General features: G+C 33.5%; 1 protein-coding gene across 8 annotated transcripts in view; it reads left to right on the top strand.

The window, feature by feature from the left end:
• Nucleotides 1-25,953, top strand: part of daam1a (dishevelled associated activator of morphogenesis 1a) — a 133,128-nt gene that overhangs the window by 79,907 nt on the left and 27,268 nt on the right. For all 8 annotated transcript variants that reach the window (XM_017351772.3, XM_017351771.3, XM_073928244.1 and 5 more), the window contains 11 exons: nt 4,901-4,990; nt 9,785-9,856; nt 11,491-11,585; nt 13,857-14,190; nt 16,327-16,437; nt 16,528-16,631; nt 16,710-16,776; nt 16,873-16,990; nt 17,989-18,127; nt 23,587-23,645; nt 23,844-24,031. In XM_017351772.3, coding sequence (XP_017207261.1) covers nt 4,901-4,990; nt 9,785-9,856; nt 11,491-11,585; nt 13,857-14,190; nt 16,327-16,437; nt 16,528-16,631; nt 16,710-16,776; nt 16,873-16,990; nt 17,989-18,127; nt 23,587-23,645; nt 23,844-24,031 — 1,377 coding nt within the window. The remainder of the gene's footprint in view (nt 1-4,900; nt 4,991-9,784; nt 9,857-11,490; nt 11,586-13,856; nt 14,191-16,326; nt 16,438-16,527; nt 16,632-16,709; nt 16,777-16,872; nt 16,991-17,988; nt 18,128-23,586; nt 23,646-23,843; nt 24,032-25,953) is intronic.

Here is a 25,953-nt window from a genome sequence, read left to right as displayed (position 1 = left end):
AATGGAAAGAGATGTGTCTTTAATCTAGTTTTAAACTAGTTTTAAATAAGCAAACCATGTGATCAGATATTAAAAATCAAGCATAATGGAGTGTTAGATGCATACATAAATGGAGGGATTTACTGATGGGTGGATATAGATGGATGGATGGATTGATAGAAACACCACCTATGGTAGTCTATTTTTTGTTAAATATTTTAGCCAGCTTTCTCTTTTTGCCTGATACTGTAGATCTTTAAACAAGAGCCACTTTGAAAGTCTAATTTGACCTATGGTTTTGTCAAACATTATATTGGCAGGCTTGTTAAGGATAACTTATTAAAACAGAGAGAACCTTGTCTTTGTATCCCATGATGAAAACATGCAGATGAACAGAGTTCATAAGCACGCAAGCCCACATGGCCAAAAATCACAAACAGAGCCTGTTAAGTGGGTTCATTCACAATAATCCCATCTGAATAGTTAAAGCAAAAATGCCTGTTCTTCAGTTAAACACTGCTTTGCTCTATCATTCCTGCATTTGTGGAGTGAATCAGAGCTTGTCTTGGATTCCATAATATGGGGAATCCGAGCATTCCCTGCTAATGGTCCAGTAAAGAGTATGTTAGACAATGCATGTCCGCTCATTATCTCTGCAGACTCAATCAAGTTGGCGAAGGTCTGTATGCCTCATGCCCACCAGCGCGTGACCAGCAGGCATCTGGCACAGATGGGCTCATGGATTACTTGTATGCGCCAGACTCTGTCTCTTACGCAGCCTGTCCCCTGCTGAGACTTTGAGAACTCACAGTGAGCCACGACTGAGTCCTCGGTCAGTGTCCTGTTAACTTGATTTAACAGGGAAATGTTTTTAGCAGGCTTGTGATTTTGTCCATATAGGGTTGGAAAGCAGTCCATTTAATAAAGTCAGTACCGAACTATAATATCCTACATTTTTGGCCTAAGATAGGTCTCTTTCTACTAGAGCTGTGCGATTTGGTGAAAATGTGTAATTGCATTTTATTTTATTAATACATTTAAAATTTTTAACAAATGGTCTGTTAATAAGTTGACATACAAGCAATCCAATGATGAATCGACTGATGTTCACGGCTTTAAAATACTCCAGTGTTTCTGTATCTGTTGTTACACTCAGTAAACAGCCTGAGTTCATTGAACTGATGACCTCCATAGACAATCACAGTCATTTTTGTTGAGCATGTGAACACAACGTGATCAACAGCGCTTAAACGTTAGCGGGAAATGGACATTTTAAAAATTTTAGTACCGATTTGTATCGAATTCCAGTATTGTCACAACACTAGTATGTGTAGAACGTCATTTTAGAGGATGTATAGTAGTACACTGCACTGCTTGAAGGTGTCTATTCATCACTTGTTGCATATTCCCTAGTTAGGTTTAGTCTATAACCCCTATTCACACAGTGATACATCCTGAGAATTTCCGGAACGACTTTTTACCGGTAAATTTGAAAAAGCGCTGCTCACACAGGCATGAACATTATAGATTTTTTCCAGAAAAGACCATTCACATATCCATTCCAAAATACTGGTAAATTCTTATATTTTTTTAAACTTTGACCACATTACAAACTCTGTGGATGGATGAGTATTGTGAACGAATTCGATGAAAACATATGCGGGAACACTTCAACATGTCGAGATCAAAGTCCCTTTTTTTCTATTCTATAGTCTTTGGTCGAGATGTACATAATATGTGTGTGCTGGCGCTCACCGGCTGCTTCACGTGCAAGCATGACGCTTCATACAACTGAAGAAAGCAGAGCTTGAAGGTAAACAAACAACACCTTATCATAAGCACCGAAGTCATTCTCGCTTGAGTAAATGTCTACAGTAAAGCTGTACGGGTCATTTATATATCATATGAGAAGCACTTCTCACAAAAACAGATGCTTTATACATATACTGTAAATACTTCTGTATAAATGTTTATTATTAACCTTTCTTTGAACACGATTTGATTATTACTGCAGTTCAATGAATGATAAAAGCCTACTGTAACGTCTGCAATTAGATGAAATAAATAAATGCAACATATATGAACACATACAGCCCATGTTACCAATTACAGATAAACTACACACAGCATATATTTAGTCCTTATTTGTATTCAAAAACAATACGCAACATGTACAGTAACCCAGTGAGTGCAAACCTCTCATCTGTATCTTTAATCTTCACCAGCACATGTAATCTCTGTTAGAGAGTAATTCCGTCATTGCGAGTTCATAATAGTCTAAAAGGTGATGATAATAATTAAACATGGCAGTTTCTTCATCTTTTAGGTTGCTGAAAGAATCATTTGCTCCTTTGTTTTTCCGGCTTCTCCTTTATTTTTCTGCTCTACACTCTCGCAATTGTCTACTTCAATAATCACGCACACGTTATTATCATCAGTTCAAGAAGTTTGTTATTTCTAATATGGACATGCAGCAAGCTCTCTGGAGAAAGTGAAACCGCTTGCACTTTAGACAGCCTCGTAAAACAACAGAACACAGCAGATTTTGTTCTTCTTAGCTTTGTTTCTGTTCATCAAGTTGACGACAAGTTTTGTTTGGACTCAGGTCCACCTGGTCTCGTTATTATATGTATATAGTATATTGGTGTAATGTTTCGGCTGTGCATTTAAAAATGGCGGTTCCTTTGTTTTCATTCTCTTTGTGCACACACTAGTGACGTTCTCTGTAAACCAATAGCATTCAGCTGTGCAACTAGCTCCGCCTTTTGGTACCCTTTTGTGGTGCTAGGTACCCTTTAGAAAGGGTACCCAAAAAGTGGTATGGTACTGTTCGCTTTTTGGTACTTTTTGACGATGGTAATGGCCATAAAAGGATACCGAACCATAACGTACCGAACCAAGTCCAAGTAAAGCCTAGCAGAAGAAAATCCCATTTCAGGTTTATCTCACAGAGACCTAAAGAGAGAGAACGTACTGTAAGAGCTGCTGATTTGGAGAAGATCAGATTGTGACCTGCCTGCCTCCGCAGTAGATGAGGTGTCTGGATGTGATGTTCTTGCTCTGGAATCTTTGCTCAAATATACATCAGTACTTATGAGTTGGATTATACGATTTCCCTGTATTTTTCATTCTGTTTGTCCTCATTATTTCCTTATGCAGCCTGTTAAAGTGGTCCCGGGACCTGTGTGTGTGTGTGTGTCTCACATGATGTTAATTATCTTGTGCCCGAACATCTGGACTGAATAGGACCAGCTCACTGCAGAAGTGCATCATGGGAATGTGCGGAGGTCACAGGAGTGTGCAGGCATTAATTGATGGTTTACATGACTAAATCTTTTCTTGCCACGAGGAAACAAGGGCCCTCTCTCACACACGAAATTGTGGGAAATTAACCTCCGCTTGAGGGTCAGCGATATCCAGAGGCTGATGTCAGACTTTCAGTCATGTTGGTTTTGTCAGGCCTCGTGGCTGGGTGTGTGTGTGTCACTGCCAAAACAAATATTGGATATGCTATATATATGCTGTGCGTGCGTGTGCGTGCATGTGCGTGTGCGTGCGTGCGTGTATATTTGAAACATGGAACAATCATTTCATGACATTTTAAACATCCAAAATACAAATTAATTGTAATTTAAGTCTTTTCCACTGGTCTTCATGCTGCTAGGTTTTACCCATTTCACAGCAATAGCTTTACTAACTAATACATTGTTAAAATATTATAACATTTAGCTTTATCACTTATTATTTTCTGTCAAGTACAGGTAAAGGCAAAGATACCTATGTATTTTATTTTGAAACATTTAAAATAGACTTAATTTTATTGTTTAAAGTGCCTCTTGTATATACTATCACGTTTCTGAATGTATACATGCAAACATTAAAAGTTATCTTTGGAGTTTATTTATTGTACATTAAAATAATTTATAAATTTTTCTGCAAACAACATATATTTTTATGCAATTAATTTATTTTGTTTGGTATTTAATTGATGTCCATTTATTTATGTACCAAAACATAGCATATATTTTTAAAATTTGTTTTAATTTAATTTGATTTTTTTTATTTTATTTAATTATTAATTGTGAATTAATTTAATTTGTAATCAAATTTAGAATTTAGTTTTTATTCAATTTGTAATTATTGTAATTGAATTTTAATTTAATATTAATTTATTAAATATGTTTTATACAATTTCCTACACAACACATTATGCAATGCATTTACTTTGTAATATATTTATTTTATATCTATTTGTTTATTTACGAAATTATAGTTGACATTGTTTTTTGTTTTGCTTTAATTTAATTTTTTTATTACATTTAATTTTATTTTAATTGATTTAATTTTATTATTATTTAGTTTTAATTTATTTATTAATTAGTTAATTTAGTTTTGTTTATTTTACTTTAACATTAATGTATTTAATTTTAATTAGTTTATTTTCATTTAATTCAATTAAACTTTTTTATTTATTTTCATTTAATTTTAATTTTATATTATTTTATTAAATATGTTTTATACTTTTTCCAACACAAAACTGATGTTAACATCAAAACACAGTATATTTTTATTTTTATTGTTTTAGTTTTTTTGTTTTCTTTTAATTTATTTTATAGTTTATTAAATTTATTTAATTTACATTTTTTCTTTAATTTTAATACAGTTTTAATTTCATTTATAATAAAAAATATTTAATATTATTTTATTAAATTTATATTTTATACATTTTTCTACACAAAACATTTTTTATGCAATGCGTGTACTTTGAAAGGTATTTATTTTTTCTCTTTGTATATTTACCAAAATGTAATATATTTTTCAAAAATGTTTATTATTTTTAATACATTTTAATTGCAAATTTTTAAACAAATTAAAGCATACATTATCTTAAAACCTCACTTCGTGTCTCTTTCTCTTACAGGATGAGCTGGATCTCACAGAGAAACATAGAGCGGCCATGTTTGCCCTGCCTGCCGAGAAGAAATGGCAAATCTACTGTAGCAAGAAAAAGGTAAGACATCAGCAATAAACTTTTTTTTTTTTTAAGCAAGACCATGTCAAAAAGCATTACCCGACTTTAACCATTCCCAAAACAGCTCTGTTTCCAGTGGAGTCTGCAATCTGAAACTCAGCATCTAAATGTAAATGAACGAATATTTCTTAGTCTCACTGTTCACCCAAAAAAGGATGCAATGTAAACGGTGCCGTTGGAGCACATACTTGGTTCCAGGACAATAAAGTGGTGTTGAGTGCGAGGGTTTATTTTCACAGTACGTGTGATTTGGTTCTGAGGAGTGAGAGGTAACAGAACCCAGGCTGTCCTGTCACACTCTGTAGAGCCACGTTTATTGGAGACGTTTTTTACACCGGGGGAATAAAGAGCATGAGAGAAGCAGAGATCAAGAGCGTTTACCTGGTCACTTCACACCAGGGGTTCAGTCTTCAGCTGCTGACCTGCTGTCCCCTAAAAAACTTATGTTATATTTACAATATAAAAAAGCAAACATTTATGGCTGTGACGTATCAAAGCTTTGTAAGCTAATACACTGGTGGAGATGAAATTTCAAGGTTTTTATTTTCCTTAAATCTTTTTATGGGTTATGTCTGTCAGATCCCAAGGGACCGCTGACCTTAAAATGGAAACTATAGTAAAATCTCATCGAGTGAACACAGATTAGGAAAATGCAATAATTTAGATGAACTTATAATAACAATAAGAAAAGAAATCATAATAATGTAAAACACTAAAATAATTATAAAGCACTTACTGACTTATCCATGTACTTACTTATTTACCTACTTACCTGTTTACATACTTGCATACCTACCTATTTACTTACATACCCACTTATTTACCTACCCACTTATTTACCTACTTACCTGTTTACATACTTACCTACCTATTTACTTACTTACCTACCTACTTATTTACCTACTTACCTATTTACCTACTTACATACTTGCCTACCTACTTACTTATTTACCCAGTAACCTAGTTACTTACCTACTTACAAACCTACCTACTTACTTGCTAGACAAGCAAGTCAATGGATGAATAGATAAACAGATGGATGGATGGATGGATGGATGGATAGATGAGTAAAGAGATGGATGGTAGACTGATGGTCGGATGCATGGGGAGAGAGAGAGAGACAGATGAATGGATCTATGGAGGAAGAGCGAAACGGATGGATGAATGGATGGATGGGTTAGTGGATGGATGGGTGGATGGATGAAGAGAGATGGAGACAGATAGATGGATGGATCGAGACAGAAGACTACATGGAGAAAGATGGATAGATAGATAGATAGATAGATAGATAGATAGATAGATAGATAGATAGATAGATAGATAGATGGGTGGAGAGAGAGAAACAAATGGAGATTGAAAGAGAGATATATGGATGGATGGATATAGATGTATAAACAGAGAGAAATGTATGTATGGATAGAAACTAATGTATGGATGGATGGAGAGAGACGGTTGGATGAATAGATGGAGAGAGGGACAGACGGATGAATGGATGGAGAGAGAGATGGATGAATGAATGGATGAAAAGAAATGGATAAAGAGATGGGGAGAAAGATAAGGATGGATGGATGGATGGATGGAGAGAGATGGGTGTATGGATGGATGAAAAAAATATGGATGGATAGACAGATGGATAGATGGATGAAGAGAGAAAGAGATTGATGGATAGGCAGTTAGATGGATTGACACATAGGCAGATGGATGGATGTATATAGAGAGATGGATGGAGAGAGAGAGAGAAACAAATGAATAGAGAAAGAGAGATGGATGGATGGACCTATGGATAAAAATTGAGAGAGATAGATAGATAAATGGATATAGATGTATGGATAGAGGGAGATGGATGGATGGATGGATGGAGAGAGAGAAACTGATGTATGGATGGTTGAAGATAGACGGATGGATGAATGGATGAAGAGAGAGATGGATAGGTGGATGAATGAATAGAGAGAGAGAGACGGATGAATGGATGAAAAGAGAGATGAATAGATGGAGAGATTGGGAGAAAGTTAAGGATGGATGGAGAAATATGGATGGACAGATGGATGGAGAGAGAGATGGATGGATGGATGAATGGATAGAGAGACGAGTGTATAGATGGATGGAGAATTATAGATGCATGGATGAATGAATAGACGGACGGACGGATGGATGGATGGATGGATGGATGGAGAGAGAGAGATTGATGTATGGAGAGATGCATGGATGGGGAGAGAGTGAGAGATTGGTGAATGGATAGATGGATAAATGGAAAGTTGGGGAGAGGGATAGATGGACGGATAGATGGAAGAAGAAAGAAAGAGATGGATGGATGAATGGAGAGAGAGATTGATAGATAGGCAGTTGGAAATATTAACACGCATAGGCGAACAGATGGATGATAAATGGACGAATGAATAGATGGACTGATTCTGATTGGGTTATTAAACTGCAATCATCAGTCAGACAGTCATCATGTGTTCCTCCACACAGCACAGATCTCTGCTTACTGTAGTGTTCTTGAGCTCATCAAATCTCTGCTCTCCACTCACACAATCACGTGTGTGTGTGTGTGTGTGTGTGTGTGTCCACCGCTGACTCCTTGTCTGACATGCTGCTTGTTACCTGAAAACAGCCTCAAAACTCTGAGCTTCAGCAATTCTCTTCTGGCAGTGTTGAGTCAATGGCTCTGGCAGAGTGTTAAAGGCTCCAACTCGCTCCAAAACATGCCTTTTCCCAGAGTAACTGACTCTTTAAAGCTCCTAATACAAAGGCCGGGGTCAGAAAACAATGCCACAGTGTTTAGCACTGCGCTCAAGTGTCTATAATACAGCAGCTGCTCGCCCTTTCTGTTCCACATTGACTTGTGCTGGCCAGGATAAGTTTTGAGTTGGGAATTGGACTTGTTTTGGGGGGGGTTTCGTGCACCACATGAGCCTATATGCTTCCAGGAATCTTATTTAACAAGTCCCACCCATTGTTTTATAACCGCATTCTGCAATTATACAATTTAACTCAACTATTTTACACCGTGGGCGCTTTGAGATTAATAAAAGTATAGCTTGAGACCAAGGAGAAGGGTGAGAAAGTTCTCGTTATAGGTATCATGAACGCAAATAGTTCGTAGCAGACGTTCGAAAGTACTTTGGCCTCAACATCTTGACAGTAGTTTTAGCGCTCATTATTCTGCACGGCCGTGGTTCCATGTGTTGTTCAGAGCCCAAAACTCCACTGGGAGGAGGTTTGATTCAGGTCTCGCAGGTGTAGCTGGCCCACAGGCTGCATTCAGTGTTTTATTGAGCTGGGAGAACACTGAATACTCATTCTTCTCAGACACAGGTTTGGTGGAAGTGTTTTTGCAGGGTTATGCACAACTGTTTTGATTAGGTGGAATAAATTGCTGTGGTGCTGAATATTAAAAGAAAAAAACTTTGATGGAAGTATTTCTGCAAAGTTAAGCTAATATAAACTAAAATGCTTTGGTACTGAAAGAAAAGGACGAGGCAGTGGCGCAGTGGGTAGCACGTTCGCCTCACTGCAAGAAGGTCGCTGGTTCGAACCTCGGCTCAGTTGGCGTTTCTGTTTGCATGTTCTCCCTGCCTTCGCGTGGGTTTCCTCCGGGTCCAAAGTCCAAAAACATGCGGTACAGGTGAATTGGGTAGGCTAAATTGTCGGTAGTGTATGAGAGTGTGTTTCCCAGAGATGGGTTGCAGCTGGAAGGGCATCTGCTGCGTAAAAACTTGCTGGATAAGTTGGCGGTTCATTCCGCTGTGGCGACACCGGATTAATGAAGGGACTAAGCCGACAAGAAAATGAACGAATGAATGACTGAAAGAAAAGGGTTTTGGTAGATGCATTTAAACCAATTAATTAAATAAATACAAATAAATAAATCAATATTTTTTTAAATAAAACATATAAATATAATATTTTGTATATGTATATAAGAGTTTAGATGCAAAACCCTCTAAATCCATCAGACTTCTTTTCTTGTAAATGAGCATTTCTATCAGGCTTCTGTGATTAGGTTCAGAAGTTTCATTTAATTGGTATCGATAAAGTTATTAGCTGGTAAATAAATTAGCTTTTTTCTCCAAAATGTAACTTTAGACAATTCTTTGTTTTTTACCAAGGTAGATTTTCTTTTGCGTCAAAAGAAGCTAAATCCACTTGTGTTTTTTTTTTTTTTTTTGCAAAAACCTCTAAATCCACCTATTGGGACAAAACAGTGTAATTAGTTGAAAAATCACTAAAGATGTAATTAGATAATATTTTACCAAAGATAAAACACGTTACACAGATCACCTAAAATTTAAAATACAGAAATCAAATACAGTTGAAGTCAGAATTATTAGCCTCCTGAATTATTCGCCCCCTGTTGATTTTTTTTCCCCCTCAATTTCTGTTTAACGGAGAGATGTTTTCAACACATTTCTAAACATAATAGTTTTAATAGGTCATTTCTAGGGCCAGACAGAATCTGTGCATGCAGAATTCCGCAGATTTTTAGCCCATCATTAATTCTGTTTATATACTTGAGTAAATGTGTAAATCTAAATTTATTCAGTTTTTATTCAGTAATGTATTGCTTTTTATTTAATATATTAAGGTTTTAATTGTGATACTCCACTGGATACTCCCAAAATAATTCCGCATAAATCCGCAGATTTTTACCAAAATTCTCTGCAGAAATAGCAAAAATCGTCCGCAGATTCCATCTGGCCCTGGTCATTTCTAATAATTGATTTATTTTATCTTTGCAATTTTTTATATATAATTTATTTTCCCTTATAGGAACAGGAAGAGAATAAAGGGGCGACCAGCTGGCCTGAATTCTACATCGATCAGATCAATTCTATGGCTGCTGTAAGTATGACTAACAGACTAGACAGCAAACACTAAACACTTTCCTGGCCGCGCTAATTTCCGTCTTTACCCTGAGGACATGAGAGACTCTTAGTCAAGAGGAGGTCATTAAACTCCCATGTGTTGCCCTTGAGGAAGCTGTTGGGGATGTAGGTGTTTATCGGGTGGGAAACAACTGTAAATATTTCATGGAGCAAAGAGCGCTGATGCTCATCAAAAAAGATTATGGCTGAAGCTATAAATTCCTGATGCTGACACACTTTTTATTTAGTATAATTGATTTAAAAAGATATATTTATTTATTTATTTGATTTTTGATTGATGGGTTTTATTTAATTTTATTTATACATTTGTGTGTTATTGGTTTGTTTATCTGATTTATTTGATTTGTTTTTGTTAATTAGTTTATTTATTTTTTATGTCAGTTTCTTCACTGTTTTGTTTACTGTTTTCTTATTTGTTTGTTTTTTGGTTTATTTAATTATTTAATTTATTTAATTGTTTGGTTTTGATTTTTTTAATTTTAATTTTTTTGTTTTTGATTAATTGATAAATTTAATTTATTTGTTTTTGAGTTTGGTTTATTTATTTAGTTATTTTTATTTATTTGTTTGTTTTGGATTATTTAATTAAATTCTTTTTGTTTTTTTGGTTTTTAAATTAATTAAATGATTAATTTGTTTGTTTTGGATTATTTATTTTATTTATTTTTTATTGGTTTTTATTTATTTATTAATTGGTTTATCTGTTTTGGTCTTATTTATTTTATTTGTTTTGTTGAAGTTTTGTTTTTCTTTCTTTCTTTAATTAATTTAATTTGTTTTGGATTATTTATTGTATCTATTTATTTATTTTTGTTTGGTTGTGTTTGGTTTATTAATTAGTTTATTTATTTATTGGTTTATTTTGTATTATTTATTTTATTTATTTTTGTTTGTTTTTGGTTTATAAATTAATTAATTTATTTGTTTGTTTTGCTCTTGGTTTATTTATTTAGTTTTATTTATTTGCTTGTTTTGGATTATTTATTTAATTCTTTTTGTTTTTCATTTATAAATTAATTTATTTATTTGTTTATTTATTTTGTTTTCAGTCTTATTTATTTTATTTTAGTTTTTTATTTTATTTTATTTAATTTATTAATTAATTAATTTTTGTTTGTTTTTTTGGTTAATTAATTAGTTTATTTATTTATTTGTGTTAGTTTTCGTCTTAATTATTTTATTTTCGTTTTTAATTTTATTTATTTAATTAATTAATTTTGTTTGGTTGTTTTTTGTTTATTATTTGTTTATTTATTTGTTTATTTTGGATTTTTTACTTTATTTATTTATTTTTTGTTTAATTTGTGTTAGATTTTTTACTTCTTTGTTTACTGTTTGTTTACTGTCATATTTATTTGTTTGTTTCTTTTGGTTTTATTTATTTTTTATTAATTGTATTTATTTGTTTTTGTTTGGTTGTTTAGTTTATTACTTTTATTTATTTATTTATTTATTTATTTATTTATTTATTTATTTATTTATTTATTTATTTATTTCTGTTTGTTTACTGTTACAAACTTTACCAAAACTCTGGTATTGTAAACTTTGGTCAGTCCATTAATTATTTGCATCTGTGTTAAATCTCACCAGAGGAAGTCTTTGCTAGCTCTGGAGAAGGAGGATGAGGAGGAGAGGAATAAAACCATAGAGAGCCTGAAAACTGCTCTCCGCACACAGCCCATGAGGTACTATCTTGAGCAATCACATTTACTGTTCCTCATTTCATACCTGTGGCATTAGTTTCAAATACTGATAAAAAAAAGTGTTTCATTAGTGCTAAGTGTATTTATATAGTGCTTGCAGTATGTTGACTTTGCAGACTATTAAATCTGCTACTCAGTTCTTCACAGCAGAGTGATTCAGTTTTATTTGCGTGAAGAAATCTTTGCATCATATATAAAGAAGCAGACCACATCAAATATACAGCAACAGTATGTAGTTAAATACTTTAACATAATTAATAGGGCTGCATGATTTATCGTTTCTGCATCTATATAGCAATATGCTCATCTGCAATATTCACATAGCAGGAATTGGTTTTATAGCTGACCAGGAGCCACATTTAGAACACATAGGATTTTTTGGTGTCACTGCAGAGTTTAATCATGGAAAGTTTATTATTTGCATGATAACATTTGTAACCATGATAAAGAGCAATCTTGTTCATTTTTTCGCTATAAAATAAAGACTATGTAGTGCTATTTTGAATTTGATGATTTAATCTCTGCACCTGAATGCTGTTCGACTAGAAAACCATAAACCCTGTGTATTTCACTTTAATCTTTGCTTTATTGCATTCATGTATGCTTGTAATTTGCTTATTATATTTAATGCATCATTCACTCTCTTTCTAAATCATCCCACTTGAGCTAAAATGATCAATTATTTCCAAAAGAGCTATTTAAGTCAAGGTAATTGTAATCATACTGCAATAAATGTTGCAAAAAACAAAAAATCACAATACTTAAGGAATTTTCTAATATTGCACATCCCTAATAAATATTGTAATACATCAATAAAGTATTGTGTGTATGTATTTATTAGGGTTACACAATATATTCGTTTCAGCATTGATATCGCAATGTGCACATCCACAAAAGTCACATCGCAAGATGTGCAATGTTGAGTCTGGATTATAGTTTTCTGTAGCTCCTGTCTTGTATTTATTTACTGTATTTATACAAAATTTGTGCGGAAAAAAAATAAATGTTTTTCTTGCTTGGCATTTACGTCCTATTTCTAGTCCAAATATTTACATTTCAAAGCGAGAATAAGATTCTTTTACTTTCCCCACTGGCTGCTAATTTTGCTTGTATTTTGGAAAAATTCTAAATTTAGCCTCATTTCTTCTGAAGTTGCAAACAAAACAATATTTTTACTTGATCTAGTAATTTTTCAATATTTGGACTTGAAACAAGACAAAGCAAAGTAAGAAAAGCATTTTTTTGCATTGTGATTTATTCACTTTCGCTACCTGAATTCTGTTAGACACCCAAGAAAACTGTGTTCATATTGCAATATGTATCGCAGAAAAATAAAATGTCACAATATCAAATTTTTCAAATGTTAGAATTTTTAATTGAAATAAATATTTTATTAATTTTATACAGATGCATTATATATTTATTTATTAGCGTATTTATATTCAAATATGTAACTGCATGCAGTGTGTTTTTATACTCTGTAAAAATGCCACACAATTCATTCATGTTGTCCCAACACAAATTGAGTTAACTTAACACTTTTAACAAATTTATGTGGATTGAACATAAAAAAATTCTTTGTCCCAATGAAATCTCAAGAAATGTGTTGTTTCAGCTCATTTTAAATGGGTAGGTTAAACAAGAAAAAAAAAATGTATTTGAATGTACTATATATATGTATGTATGTATGTATGTATGTATGTATGTATGTATGTATGTATGTATGTATGTATGTATGTATATATATATATATATATATATATATATATATATATATATATATATATATATATATATATACACAGTATATGTGTAGAAACATATTTGTGTAAAAACGTTTAGCATTGGAATTATTTATTGTTTATACCAGTTTATGCATCCCATGTCTAAAACATAAAATTGAAAACAAAAACCTACATGAAGCTAAAAATACTAAAAATGACAAAAACAACTAAAGAATAGTTTTATCTCCACTTAATAAATGTACTTGTTTTGGTTAATTTCAAGTTTCAAATAATTGATGTGTTTAAAGCCACTCTGACAGCTGCGATAATGATTAAGAATTTGTATTGCTGTCCCCTAGAAACCATGTACAAAGCCTCCAGCTTAATTTTGCATGGCCCTCCGTTTTTTTCCCTCATGCAACCGTCTCTGAAATAACACCAGAATATGCACTTAAATCTCAGGACATTAAGCTTAAATTTTCCATACGATTTAAAAAATGTGTTTTGATCTGCTTGACTTCATCTCAAGGTTCGTGACGCGCTTCATAGACCAGGATGGCCTGACGTGCATCTTAAATTTTCTGAAAACGATGGACTATGAGACGACCGAATCGCAGATCCACACGTCGCTCATCGGCTGCATTAAAGCCCTGATGAACAACTCTCAGGGCCGAGCGCACGTGCTCTCGCATTCAGAAAGCATCAACATCATTGCTCAAAGCCTGGCCACCGAGAACATCAAGACTAAAGTGGCTGTTCTGGAGATCATGGGTGCTGTTTGTTTGGTTCCTGGAGGACACAAGAAAATTCTGGAAGCCATGCTGCATTATCAGAAGTTTGCCTGCGAGCGGACGCGCTTTCAGGTGGGCAAGTCAAGAATTGGGGATCGAGGTGTCATTAAACACTAGTATTGAAGATAATGCTACTATTTATTTTATATTAAGTTATTTTAATTGTTTAAATTATTTGTTACAGTACTTTTTAGGGTTGTACCATTATGAGTTTTTACAGTATGATTATAGTCTCCAAAAATATAGCAGTTTCTTGATTTACATTAAAGGTGCAGTAGATGATCTGCCTAAATGCTAACCGGTTAGCATAATATGTTTGAAACACAATCCCTCTCCTGCCATCCAAAGCCACGTCTCTTGAACTCGCGAACGCACACATAAAGATAACAGAGACCCACTAGATCAGGGCTATTAAATTAGTTTGTTATGGGGGCAGGTTCATGAAAAGCATCACAAATGAGGAGCCAGAGAGATATGACTTGTAATATAAGTGATGACACAACAGCATATAAAAGCCCATATGCTATATTTTTGCTCCTTAAGACACCCATGTTGGCTTTTTCTTCATTAAAACGTTATAATGTTGTATTTTGAAACTATATAACATCACTGCATTGTACAAACATATTCAAGTCTTGTATTTTAAAGCACGACAAAAGCAGTGCATTGCTCAAGTAAGCTCATTCAAACTCATTCATATGTTATGTCTTAAACTGCGTAACAATTAGGGATGCAACTCTTGTAGATTTTGGTTGTAGAATAATAGTCTGAAGAATAATCATGGTTTCACGGTTATCACGATTATTATGCATTTATTAAATTCAAATCGTTATTAGTTTAGAAAATCATAGTAAAACTGCTTATATTTGAAAGTGTTGTTTATTGCTGCTCAGTAACCAAATACAGCACAAAATAATAATACAAAACAATCAATAATCATTTCTCTCTTTGGATTTAAAAATAAATGAAAATGTTTTTGATTTAAAAATGAGTGATCATTTTACAATGAAAATAAATGACAGAACAATGAATAAAATATAAGAATAAGAATAAATAAATAGTATTTGTCCAATGTTAATTTTATATATTAGCTAAGAATTTAAATGAACTTGTTATTATCTGCTTTCACACATGCATTCATTGTAATCATTTGTAATAATTCGTCTAATGTATATTTTGTTCACAGTGCACTAAAAGCCACGCATAACTCTCACCACTACAGCGTGAGATCATTTCTACTGTGTGCACCTGGAGGTCTGCTTGCATTGATTGCTTGCATTGACCGCTTGATTTGAACAACATGCTGCAATAGTTAATCCAGTGTCCAATCGGTATAAGCTCGGAACTTTAAACTAGCACACATAACTTTGTTTAGTTGCAGCAGTTTCGTTCCGCGCACCAGAAATGTGGCGTTGAGAACCCTTTACGATTATTTAACCGTAATGAATTAAAGCGCGGTTAATAGTAAAACCGTTTAATCATTGCATCCCTATATTAACATTATCAGTGCATTTTACAAAAGGGCTTTTCTACAAAAATATCCAAATGTTTTTGGCTGCCCATGCCACTCGCTTAATGTCACTTGACTTGCTCTCTGTGCAGCCTTCAACTGCAGCTTGTGCTGTATTGAACAGACGCGTGTCACTTCATAACTAAAGCGGCCTATAGCTGTAGTTTTTTCGACTGTAGCTTTTTTCGACTGAACTAAATTTATTTTTGATGTTTTAGTCACACTATTTGGATGGCTGGAACAAATTGCCTCAGGGGCCGGGTTCGGCCCACAGACCCCCCTAATTGAGAAGCCCTGCTGTTGACCTTCGCAAAAAAGATTGAATAAAAAGTCTAATAATATTGACTTTAAAACGGTTTAAAAATAAAAAAATAAAAACGTTTATTCTAGACAAAATAAAACAAATAAAACTTTCTACAGGAGAAAAAATATTATCGGAAATACTGTGAAAAATTCCTTGCTTTGTTAAGCATCATTTGGGAAATATTTGTAAAAGAAAAAGAAGTGTACACGAGGGCGAATAATTCTTCAACTGTATACATTATTAGTTCTCCCTTTAAATCGAATGCAACGTCCAAATTGGCCCTTCTTGTTCTTCTGAAATAAGACCCTTGAGATTTGTGAATGAAATACGAAGAGCTTGTTCTCCTTTGTAGTTCTCATTCCTTCTCCTCATCTTGTTTTTTTTCCACACACAGACTCTCCTGAATGACTTGGACAGGAGTACGGGCCGCTACAGAGATGAGGTGAACCTCAAGACGGCCATCATGTCCTTCATCAACGCCGTCCTCAGTCAAGGAGCAGGGGAGGTAAGCGCTACTTTCCCCCCACACATCTGCCTCTCATTACATTCAAATCATCCAAGAGTTTTTCTTTGACTTCCAATATTTTGTGCACAGACCAGTTTGGAGTTCAGAATTCATTTGCGGTATGAGTTTCTAATGCTGGGCATCCAACCAGTGATTGATAAATTACGGTCCCATGAAAACTCCACGTTAGATCGGTAAGTGCTGTATTTCGAGACACTGCAGGCCTCAAGTGCTTGGCTGAGTTTAACGTGTGCTCTTTCATTACTCGTCAGGCATTTGGACTTCTTTGAGATGCTACGAAATGAAGATGAATTAGCTCTCGCTAAGCGGTTTGAAAACGTACGATTGGGGTTTAAATGGGTTTGTAAATACAGCTACTTTGTTTTGGGAGTCGTTTCATGTTTGTTTGTTTGTTTGTTTGGTTGGTTGGTTCAGGTTCATGTAGATACTAAAAGTGCCACTCAGATGTTCGAGCTCATCCGGAAGAGGATAAACCACACAGACGCCTTCCCGCACTTTATATCCGTCTTACAGCACTGTCTTCATATGCCTTGTGAGTGATGCCACTTCCCCTGATTTATTATTGTAAACCAGTTTTTGTTTTTATTTAAACGAATAAAAAATATAGATTAAATAAATTCTAAATAATTTTACAAATAAAAACACATCAAAAATATATTTTTTAATATAATAAAGTAAAATAAATGTATTAAAATAATTGTATAATTTTTTAATAATTATAACTTTATTGAATTAATTAATTACGAATAAATGATATATTATATAAATATTAATTTTATTTAATTTAATAATTATTATTATTTTTAGTATCTTATAATTTTATAACTTATAATATTATATTATGTAATTTATTATTTATTTTTAAATTATTTATTTATTTATTGGCTTATTTATTTATTTTTATGTGTTTATTTATTGCCGTATTTGTTTATTGGCTTATTGATTTATTGGCTTATTTATTCATTGATTTATTAGCTTACTGTTTTATTCTCTTATTGATTTATTGGCTTATTTTTTTATTGGCTTATTTAATTATTTATTTATTTTTATTTATTTTGTTGGCTTTATTCATTGGTTTATTGGATTTATTTATTTTGTATTTATTTATTGGCTTATTTATTTTTAGGCTTATTTATTTATTTGCTTATTTATTTATTGGCTTATTTATTTATTTATTTATTTATTATCTTATTTATTTAATGGCTTACTTATTTATTTATTTATCAGCTTATTTATTTATTTAATGGCTTATTTATTTATTTATTAGCTTATTTGTTTATTGAATGGCTTATTTATTTATTTATCAGCTTATTTATTTATTTAATGGCTTACTTGTTTATTTATTTATTTATTAGCTTATTAATTTATTTAATGGCTTGCTTATTTATTTTTTTATTTTTTTATTTTTTTATTTATTGGCTTATTGATTTATTGGCTTATTTCCTGTTTTGACAAATTAAAGCTTTTGTTTAAAAAGGATGCGTTGATGACATCAACACAATTTTTCATCTTTGCTTTTTTGCTTTTTAGACAAGAAAACTGGGAACACTGTGCAGTACTGGGTTCTCCTAGACAGAATTGTCCAGCAGATCATCCTGCAGAACGACAAGGGGCTCGACCCAGATGTGGCACCGCTGGAGAACTTTGATGTCAAAAACGTGGTGCGAATGTGAGTAAACAATACTCCCAACAATCAGCACTGGTCACCATAATGGTTAACTAAAGTCAATCATATCTGCTCACTATATTATTTGCAACACATCTTCACCGCTGATTCTGACATTCAAGACAAAGTCCTAATTGCTGAAATCATTACTGAAGTCATTTACTGTAAATAGCATATTCCAAATAAGAAATTCAATCTTAGATGAGCTGTCCCACAAATAATATTTCTTATGCTCAAATAATATTAAAAAGCTATAGTTTTAGGGTGAACAAATGAATATTTATTTTAAATCTGGAGCTCTTATTGGGTGCTGAAGTCATTTGGTGACTTTGCCAGTAAGTGTAAGCTCCTTTACCCAGCTCTTTTTTTTAAATTAAGCCCTTTTACCAAGTAGAGGAGTATTGTGGTCACACTTTATTTTGATGATTTGTGATTTTAAGTTACATTGCATCTACATGCCAAATAATTCTCATTAGATTATAGGTTGACTGTTTGAGGTTAGGGTTAGTGTAAGTTGACATGTACTTGCAAAGTTCCTATAGTCAGTTAAATGTCTGTTGAAGGAGCATGTCATGGCATTTTCATCCACTTATCTGGGGCTGGGTCATGGGGACACCAGTCCTAGAAGAGAACTCCAGACATCCCTCTTCTCAGACACTTCCTTTGGGGGGATCCCAAGGCGTTCCCGGGCCAGCCGGGGCATAGTCTCTTCAGCATGTCCTGGGGCTTTCCCGAGGCCTCCTCTTGGTGGGATGTGCCTGGAACACCTCCCTAGGTAGGCGTCATGGAGGCATCCGAATCAGATGCCCGAGCCACCTTAGCTGACTTCTCTCTATGTAGAGGAACAGCGGCTCTACTCCGAGCTCCTTACCCTGGACCATCTATAAGGGTTTGCCCTGCCACCCTGCGAAGGAAGTTCATTTCGGCCGTTTGTATCTGAGATCTTGTCCTTTTAGTCTTGACCCAGAGCTCATGACCATAGGTGAAAGTAGGTACCTAGATTCACCGGTAAATCGAGAGTTTTGCCTTTCGGCTCAGCTCCTTCTTACCACAACGGACCGGTACATCAACCGCATTACTGCTGCCGCTGCACCAATCTCCTTGTCAATCTCACGCAAAACAAAACCCCAAGATACTTGAACTCCTCCACCTGGGGTAAGGACTTTTCTCCAACCTGGAGATGCCAAAACCACCTTTTTCTTGTGGAGCACCATGGCCTCGGACTTGGAGGTGCTCATTCTCATGAAGGAGCATATCAACATGTATTAAGCAGACAGTCTACTATTCTTTAACTTGACCATCAAAATAAAGTGTTACCCATATTGTTTGTTCTATTCAAATAATTCACTATTGTTTTTCTAAAGTCTTTGATTGTACACTGGTGTCCTCATTTCTTCTCATTCATTAATACGCAGAGTTTTTAATGCTCTCCAAAACTGTGTCATTTAATAAATTTAGTGATTTCAGTCATTTATGTCAGAAAAATATAATCCCAGAATCCGTAATCCAGACCCATTTTTGAGCAAGCAGCTCATCAGACTGCATCTAATCACAATTTTAGACAAGTGCCAGACTATTGAAGTGTGACGTCAAAAATATATTGATATAGTCCTAGATTTTCTGTAGTAATGTTGATTAATTAGTATTTTGCTGAGTGTGTTTTTGTTCCGGTTCATTGGTGGGTTAAAGCCTGTTCTGGGAGAAGGTAAATATTCAACTAAAACGGCCAGTTGGTGCCAGAGACTTGGTGTCATAATTAGATTAGATTAGATTAGATTCAACTTTATTGTCATTACACTTGTAAAAGTACAAGGCAATGAAATGCAGTTTACTGTAGGTCTAAACAGCAGTGCAATAGCAGCATGTGCAGGATATAGGTATAAGTTATAAAGTGCAATTATAGAAAAACTATGGGTAATATTTACAGATGGATGTACTATGAACCTTATTTACAGGTTGCATTAACTATGAACAGAGATTCACAATAGGTGAATATATGTACAGGTTGCTATTAATAATCAGAAATATGCAGATATGTATGAACATAGCTACACATATATATGTACAGTGGGTGTGTACAATTCAAAATGAATCAGTTCAATGTAGTGCGATGAATATGTGGATTTTTTTAATGTGCAGATATTAAATAGTGCAGTGATTATTGGGAGTATAAGTTATGAGGAGAGTGTAGGGGTGTTTAAGGGGGCAAAAGAGTCAGTGTGGGGGGCAGAGTTCAAAAGAGAGACAGTTCTGGGGAGTCGTTTGTTGAATCATCTAGTGAATTGATTCATTGAAAATGGCTGATTCATTTAGAAATGAATCATCTCAGAAATATAAAAGACAACCACCCATACAGGGATATTTTTTATCTTTTTACAACATAAAGTTTAGAGTCATTCTAACTGTACTCTAATTGGCTTTATCACACCTTCAGTGCTTTTGGACTCCTAACATGTGCTGAGTGAGTGACAAACTCAATAAGGTCAGCTCAAATATTGTTAAAACAACCATTATGGCAATATAGTAAACTGCAAATTTCCCAAACCCCCATGACACTGTAGATTTGGGTATTATACAGATATAAACTTAGACCCTTCTAGAATATGATTGGACTTGGCAATCATAAAAATATGTGTACGCACTGGAAAGTTGCTTGCTTATAGTAGGACAAAAGTTAAAATAAACACATCTTTGTGTCATCTTCCTGCATGGGATTAATTAGAAGTGAGACACAACTTCATGCTAGTTCAAACAAGTTAAAGACTGAGAGACGGTCTGGGACAGTTTCAGTCAAATAAAAACAAATATGCAGAATGCATATGGAAAACATTTAGTGGTTTGATCAAATGTTGCAGAGCTGAAGTTTGACTCTCATTTAAGGCCTTTCTGATCGCTTAACGTTTCGCACCGCGACTCCTTGGTTTCCTTCAGGTCCTGCCCGACTAATATGAAGTCATCTTTGTGCTATTATATGAATTATGTCATATTATTTAAGTTATGCCAAGCTTTGTGGTTTAGGGTCATATTTAAAATGATAGTTCAACCAGAAATGAAAATTATGATCTTTTACTCTCCCTCATGTCATTCCAAAACTGCAAGGCTTACATTACTTACTTATGTGCAACACACAATTGCTTTTGTGTTCTGCGGAAAAAAACAAAGACATGCCAGTTTATAAAAGAAAAACAAAAAATAAAACTGGTCTGCATGAGATTGATTAAATGATATTTTGATGTTTTTGGTATATTGACTGCTCTACATCTGCCATTAGCCGGGTTTCCATTTATTTATTTATTTATTTATTTATTTTAAGATTTATTTTTGTCCTTTTTGCCTTTATTAGATATGACATAATGAGACAGGAAGTGAAGTTGGAGAGAGAGAGAGAGAGAGAGAGAGAGAGGGTTGGGAAATGTTCTCGAGCTGGGATTCGAACTCGGGACACCCTGACGTGCTATTGCACCATATGTTGGCACACTAACCACTACTCTATTGTGCCAACGCTGGATTTCCATCTTAATGTGAAGTGAATCTTTTCAAAGTTTGCAAAAAAAGGGAAAAAAAATCCCAAATGCAAAGTGGGTGTGTTTCCATCAAGTTGTTAAAGCGGATGACTGTAGTATTGGTTATCTAGTAATCAACATTAAACAAGACGAGCGTAATGGAGGATAGTCTGCAAATGCGTTTTTCCATTAGTCCCATAAACCCATTTTCACAAAACCACCTCAAGTGAGCGTAAAGACTTTTTTAGCAAACTAAGCTATAACTATAGTATAGTTAAATAATTCAATTAAATAATTTATAAAGTATATAAAGTATCATTTAATGTTGCGTTCACAACAGATGCGGATGAAGCATCAAGCTTGAGGGATTTACATGCTAAGTCAATGCAAAGACTCGAATAGACATCCTGTGGTGCGATACGAACGAATGATGCAGCGCAAAATAACGCAATCCGCTCAAATCAGGTGCAAGTTGAGCGTTTTGCACATTTGACGTGTAGATCGCTGAACTTTAGTGGACATTCGCACCGCGTTAACCAGTCAGGAACTTGCTCTTGTAGGGGAGTGATTATGACTTAGTGCCTGTTGCTGTTGTCTGAGGGGGAAATCCTCTTGCAGACATCAGACAACAGTTCATCAAACTGGACTGGGCTCAGTCTGAAGCACAGCTGAAAGCCTCCATGATCTAGGTACAGTTTCTGGAGGATTTGATGAACTCACAGAGCTGGGTGCACCTCTGAAAGGATCTAGTGTACTCAGGCATGCCGAAGGAATATACACTGTTTTTCAGCCCTCCTAAAGCACATAAAGCACAACTATTATTTCAATAAAATCCATGTTAGCCATTTAGCAATAAAGCAAGAGTCACCGGGCACCCATGAAGTGAATCCGTGTCTATTATGAAGTGAATTTGATGTGCAAATAAAGCCAATTTGACACACGAATGAAGATGATGAATTTTCACGTCTATTTATGTGCCAATAGCATGATTTATTCATGCCTTCTGCTTATGGTGTGAACAGCGCATAAAACTACACTTTTTTTTATTCAAAATTGTGCATTAACATGGTGATGGGAATGGAAACAGTTATCTATAAATTAATATGATATTAAAACTGCCAGTAGGTGGCAGTAAGTCAACACGTTACTAAGTAATTCACTGAATAATTAATTTACCACTGATTCTTCTAGAAATTAAGCAGTTAACTGTTTATGAATGAATCATTAATCATCGACTCGCTAATCGTCTGCTCTGGCTTTGTTTGAAACTAAATTTCTATTGGTGAAACAGAAAAATATGTCTAAATATTTTACTTGCTCAATATTACCTTAAAATGCTGTATAAAATCATCATCACATTCGCGATTGGGCTCGAATGTTGATATTGGTGAAAATGGCACTTGAGTTGCCATAATATTACTGAAGTCAATCTAATTTTTCAAATGTAAAAACAAACCCTTATGCAGGGATATTTTTGCTTTCATATCTTCAATTATTAAGTTATTTTTGCTGTACTTTAGTTGGCTTCATTACACAACCAGTGGCTTTTGAAATAAAGGAATAAAGCTTGCACATTTTAAAAACAATTCTGCTATTATCATTGACTATAAATATCATGCATTTCAAGTTTGTAATGATATGAAAGAGAATAAATAATGACGATGACAGAATTTAGACTATTAGTAACACTTTACAATATGGTTGTATTTGTTATTGATAATGTATTTACTAGCATAAACAATGAACAATACTTTAACAAAAGATGGATAATAATGTATTCATTAAAGTTAGTTCATGGAAATAAATTTGTTGAAGTTGGATTGTAATAGCACATTAGTAAATGTTAAGTAAATGTTGCACGAGTGTTCCTTATTAGTTCATGTTAGTAAATCTATTGTGTGAATGATCTCTTTAACCATTCCTAATAGTCTAACACTGCTCTCTTGTTCGATTCTACAGGCTGGTCAATGAGAACGAGGTGAAACAATGGAAAGAGCAAGCGGAAAAAATGAGGAAAGGTACAGTACATGACCTCTCTACGACCCCAATATTGATTAAAGCGACTGATTCCCTTCAGAAGGCCTTGAATGTGTTTGCATGTGCCTTCATCAGCATGGGAATCAGCGATGACATTGCTGATGTTGTCAAATATTAATGCGCTTGTGCATTTTTTTGACACACACTTTCTTCTTTGTTTTCTCTGGCTTGAATCGTAGAACATAATGAACTTCAGCAGAAGCTGGAAAAGAAAGAAAGGGAGTGTGATGCTAAAGCCCAAGAGAAGGAAGAAATGATGCAAACGCTCAATAAGATGAAAGAGAAGCTGGAAAAGGAAAGCAGTGAACATAAGCTTGTTAAGCAGCAAGTGGCTGACCTTTCTGCCCGGCTACATGAGATGAGTAATGTATGTTAAATACGCAGATCCGCACACACTGCCTCTTCCAAAACCCACTGAACTGTATTTTAAGGCAAAGTCTAAATAAATGGAGCCAAATAAGTCCCTGAATTGGAAGGAGAAATAGTTTCTTGATAACAAAAAATCTTTATAACTGTTTAAATGGTAAATGCTGAATCTGTGAGGATTAAACTAGACCAGGGGTGCCCAAACTTTTTCGTATGAAGGGCCAAAAACCAAACTTGATTGAGGCTTGTGGGTCGAAGTTAAACATACTAAACTAAACTATATTACATTAAAGTTGCCATGGTAATTTCCTAATTTAATAATATTTAAATAAAAATAAATTATATATATATAATAAATATATATATATATATATATATATATATATATATATATATATATATATATATATATATATATATATATATATATATATATATATATATATAATTATTTATTTTATTTTTGTCATGATTACAGTAAATAATAATAAAGTGATATTTAAAGGCTTAACTAGGTTAATTAGGTTAACTAGACAGGTTAGGGTATTTAGGCAAGTTATTGTATAACTATGATTCATTCAATGGATTATCAGGGAAAAAATAGCCGAAAGGGGCTAATAATTTTGACCCTAAAAGGGTTTTAAAAAATTAAAAAACAGCTTTTATTCTAGCCGAAATAAAACTTTATCCAGAAGAAAAAATATTATCAGTCATACTGTGAAAATTTCCTTGCTCTGTTAAACATCGTTCGGGAAATATTTAAAAAAAAGAAAAAAAATTAAAAGGGTTGCTAATAATTTTAATTTCAACTGTATGTATATATATATATATATATATATATATATATATATATATATATATATATATATATATATATATATATATATATATATATATATATATATATATATATATATATATATATAGTACTTCTAACAGTAAAACCATAAACGATCTCATTTATAGCACGATGGAGTTCAATTCTGAATGCTCTAGTCAAGCTGCACCTACCCTTGCCTTGATTTGCTCGTCGGTGTCTTGTGCAAGTCCTCTGTCTGTCGAGTGACAGGATTTACATTTTTTTAAAATCTGATTAATTCATAACATTTAATTTCAGTTAGCTTTTTTTCAGCTCAACAAATAAAAGGTTTTGTTAAATTAGAAATGACTAATTTACTGAAGGCATTTATCTCAACCTCTTCTCTCAGATGGAGTGGCGGGCTAAATCAAAGGTTATCATGGGCCTACTTTGGGCATCTCTGAGCTAAAGTAGATCTTCTTAAACCAACGAACCACATAAAACATATTTGCTTAAAAATTGTGAGAAAAAGTTGATCTCTAATTACATTTGTATATATTATATTATATTATATTATATTATATTATATTATATTATATTATATTATATTATATTATATTATATCTATATATATCTTAACACTTTTTTACTAATATATGTGGGTGTGTAGATACACACACATTTAAAAATTTAGCAACTTTTTTAATAACACTTAACAAAATGTAACTGTGTTTAATGAAAAAAATTTTTTTTATTTGTTTTATCTTCTTGATATGGCTATTTTTCTGTGTCAATTTCAAATATTTACTGTATAATTAACATTTCACTTGGCTTCTTTCTTGGAACAACAAATGCACGTCTTACATTTTGCCCAGAAACTCCAGTACTTTAGTTGCACAATTTCATGATTCCCATTTCCACATTTCCAGAATATTCTGGGCTTCTTCAGATAATACTATCATGTCCAACATGATTATTTTGAACTCCAAAAAAATTGCAGTTGTCCTTATTTGTTTACATAAAAGATTATTGTATCTGGATCCTGTAATGCCTGAAAATGCAGCGTCAACAGCTCACTGGGGTTTGGAATGGATCTATATGTGGTTTTCATTGTTTTGAATCAT

The sequence above is a fragment of the Danio rerio genome, chromosome 17, assembly GCF_049306965.1.
Source record: "Danio rerio strain Tuebingen ecotype United States chromosome 17, GRCz12tu, whole genome shotgun sequence".
Classification (NCBI taxonomy): domain Eukaryota; kingdom Metazoa; phylum Chordata; class Actinopteri; order Cypriniformes; family Danionidae; genus Danio; species Danio rerio.
The sequence above is the reverse complement of the archived record's forward strand: the minus strand, read 5'-3'. Positions and strand labels throughout refer to the sequence as shown.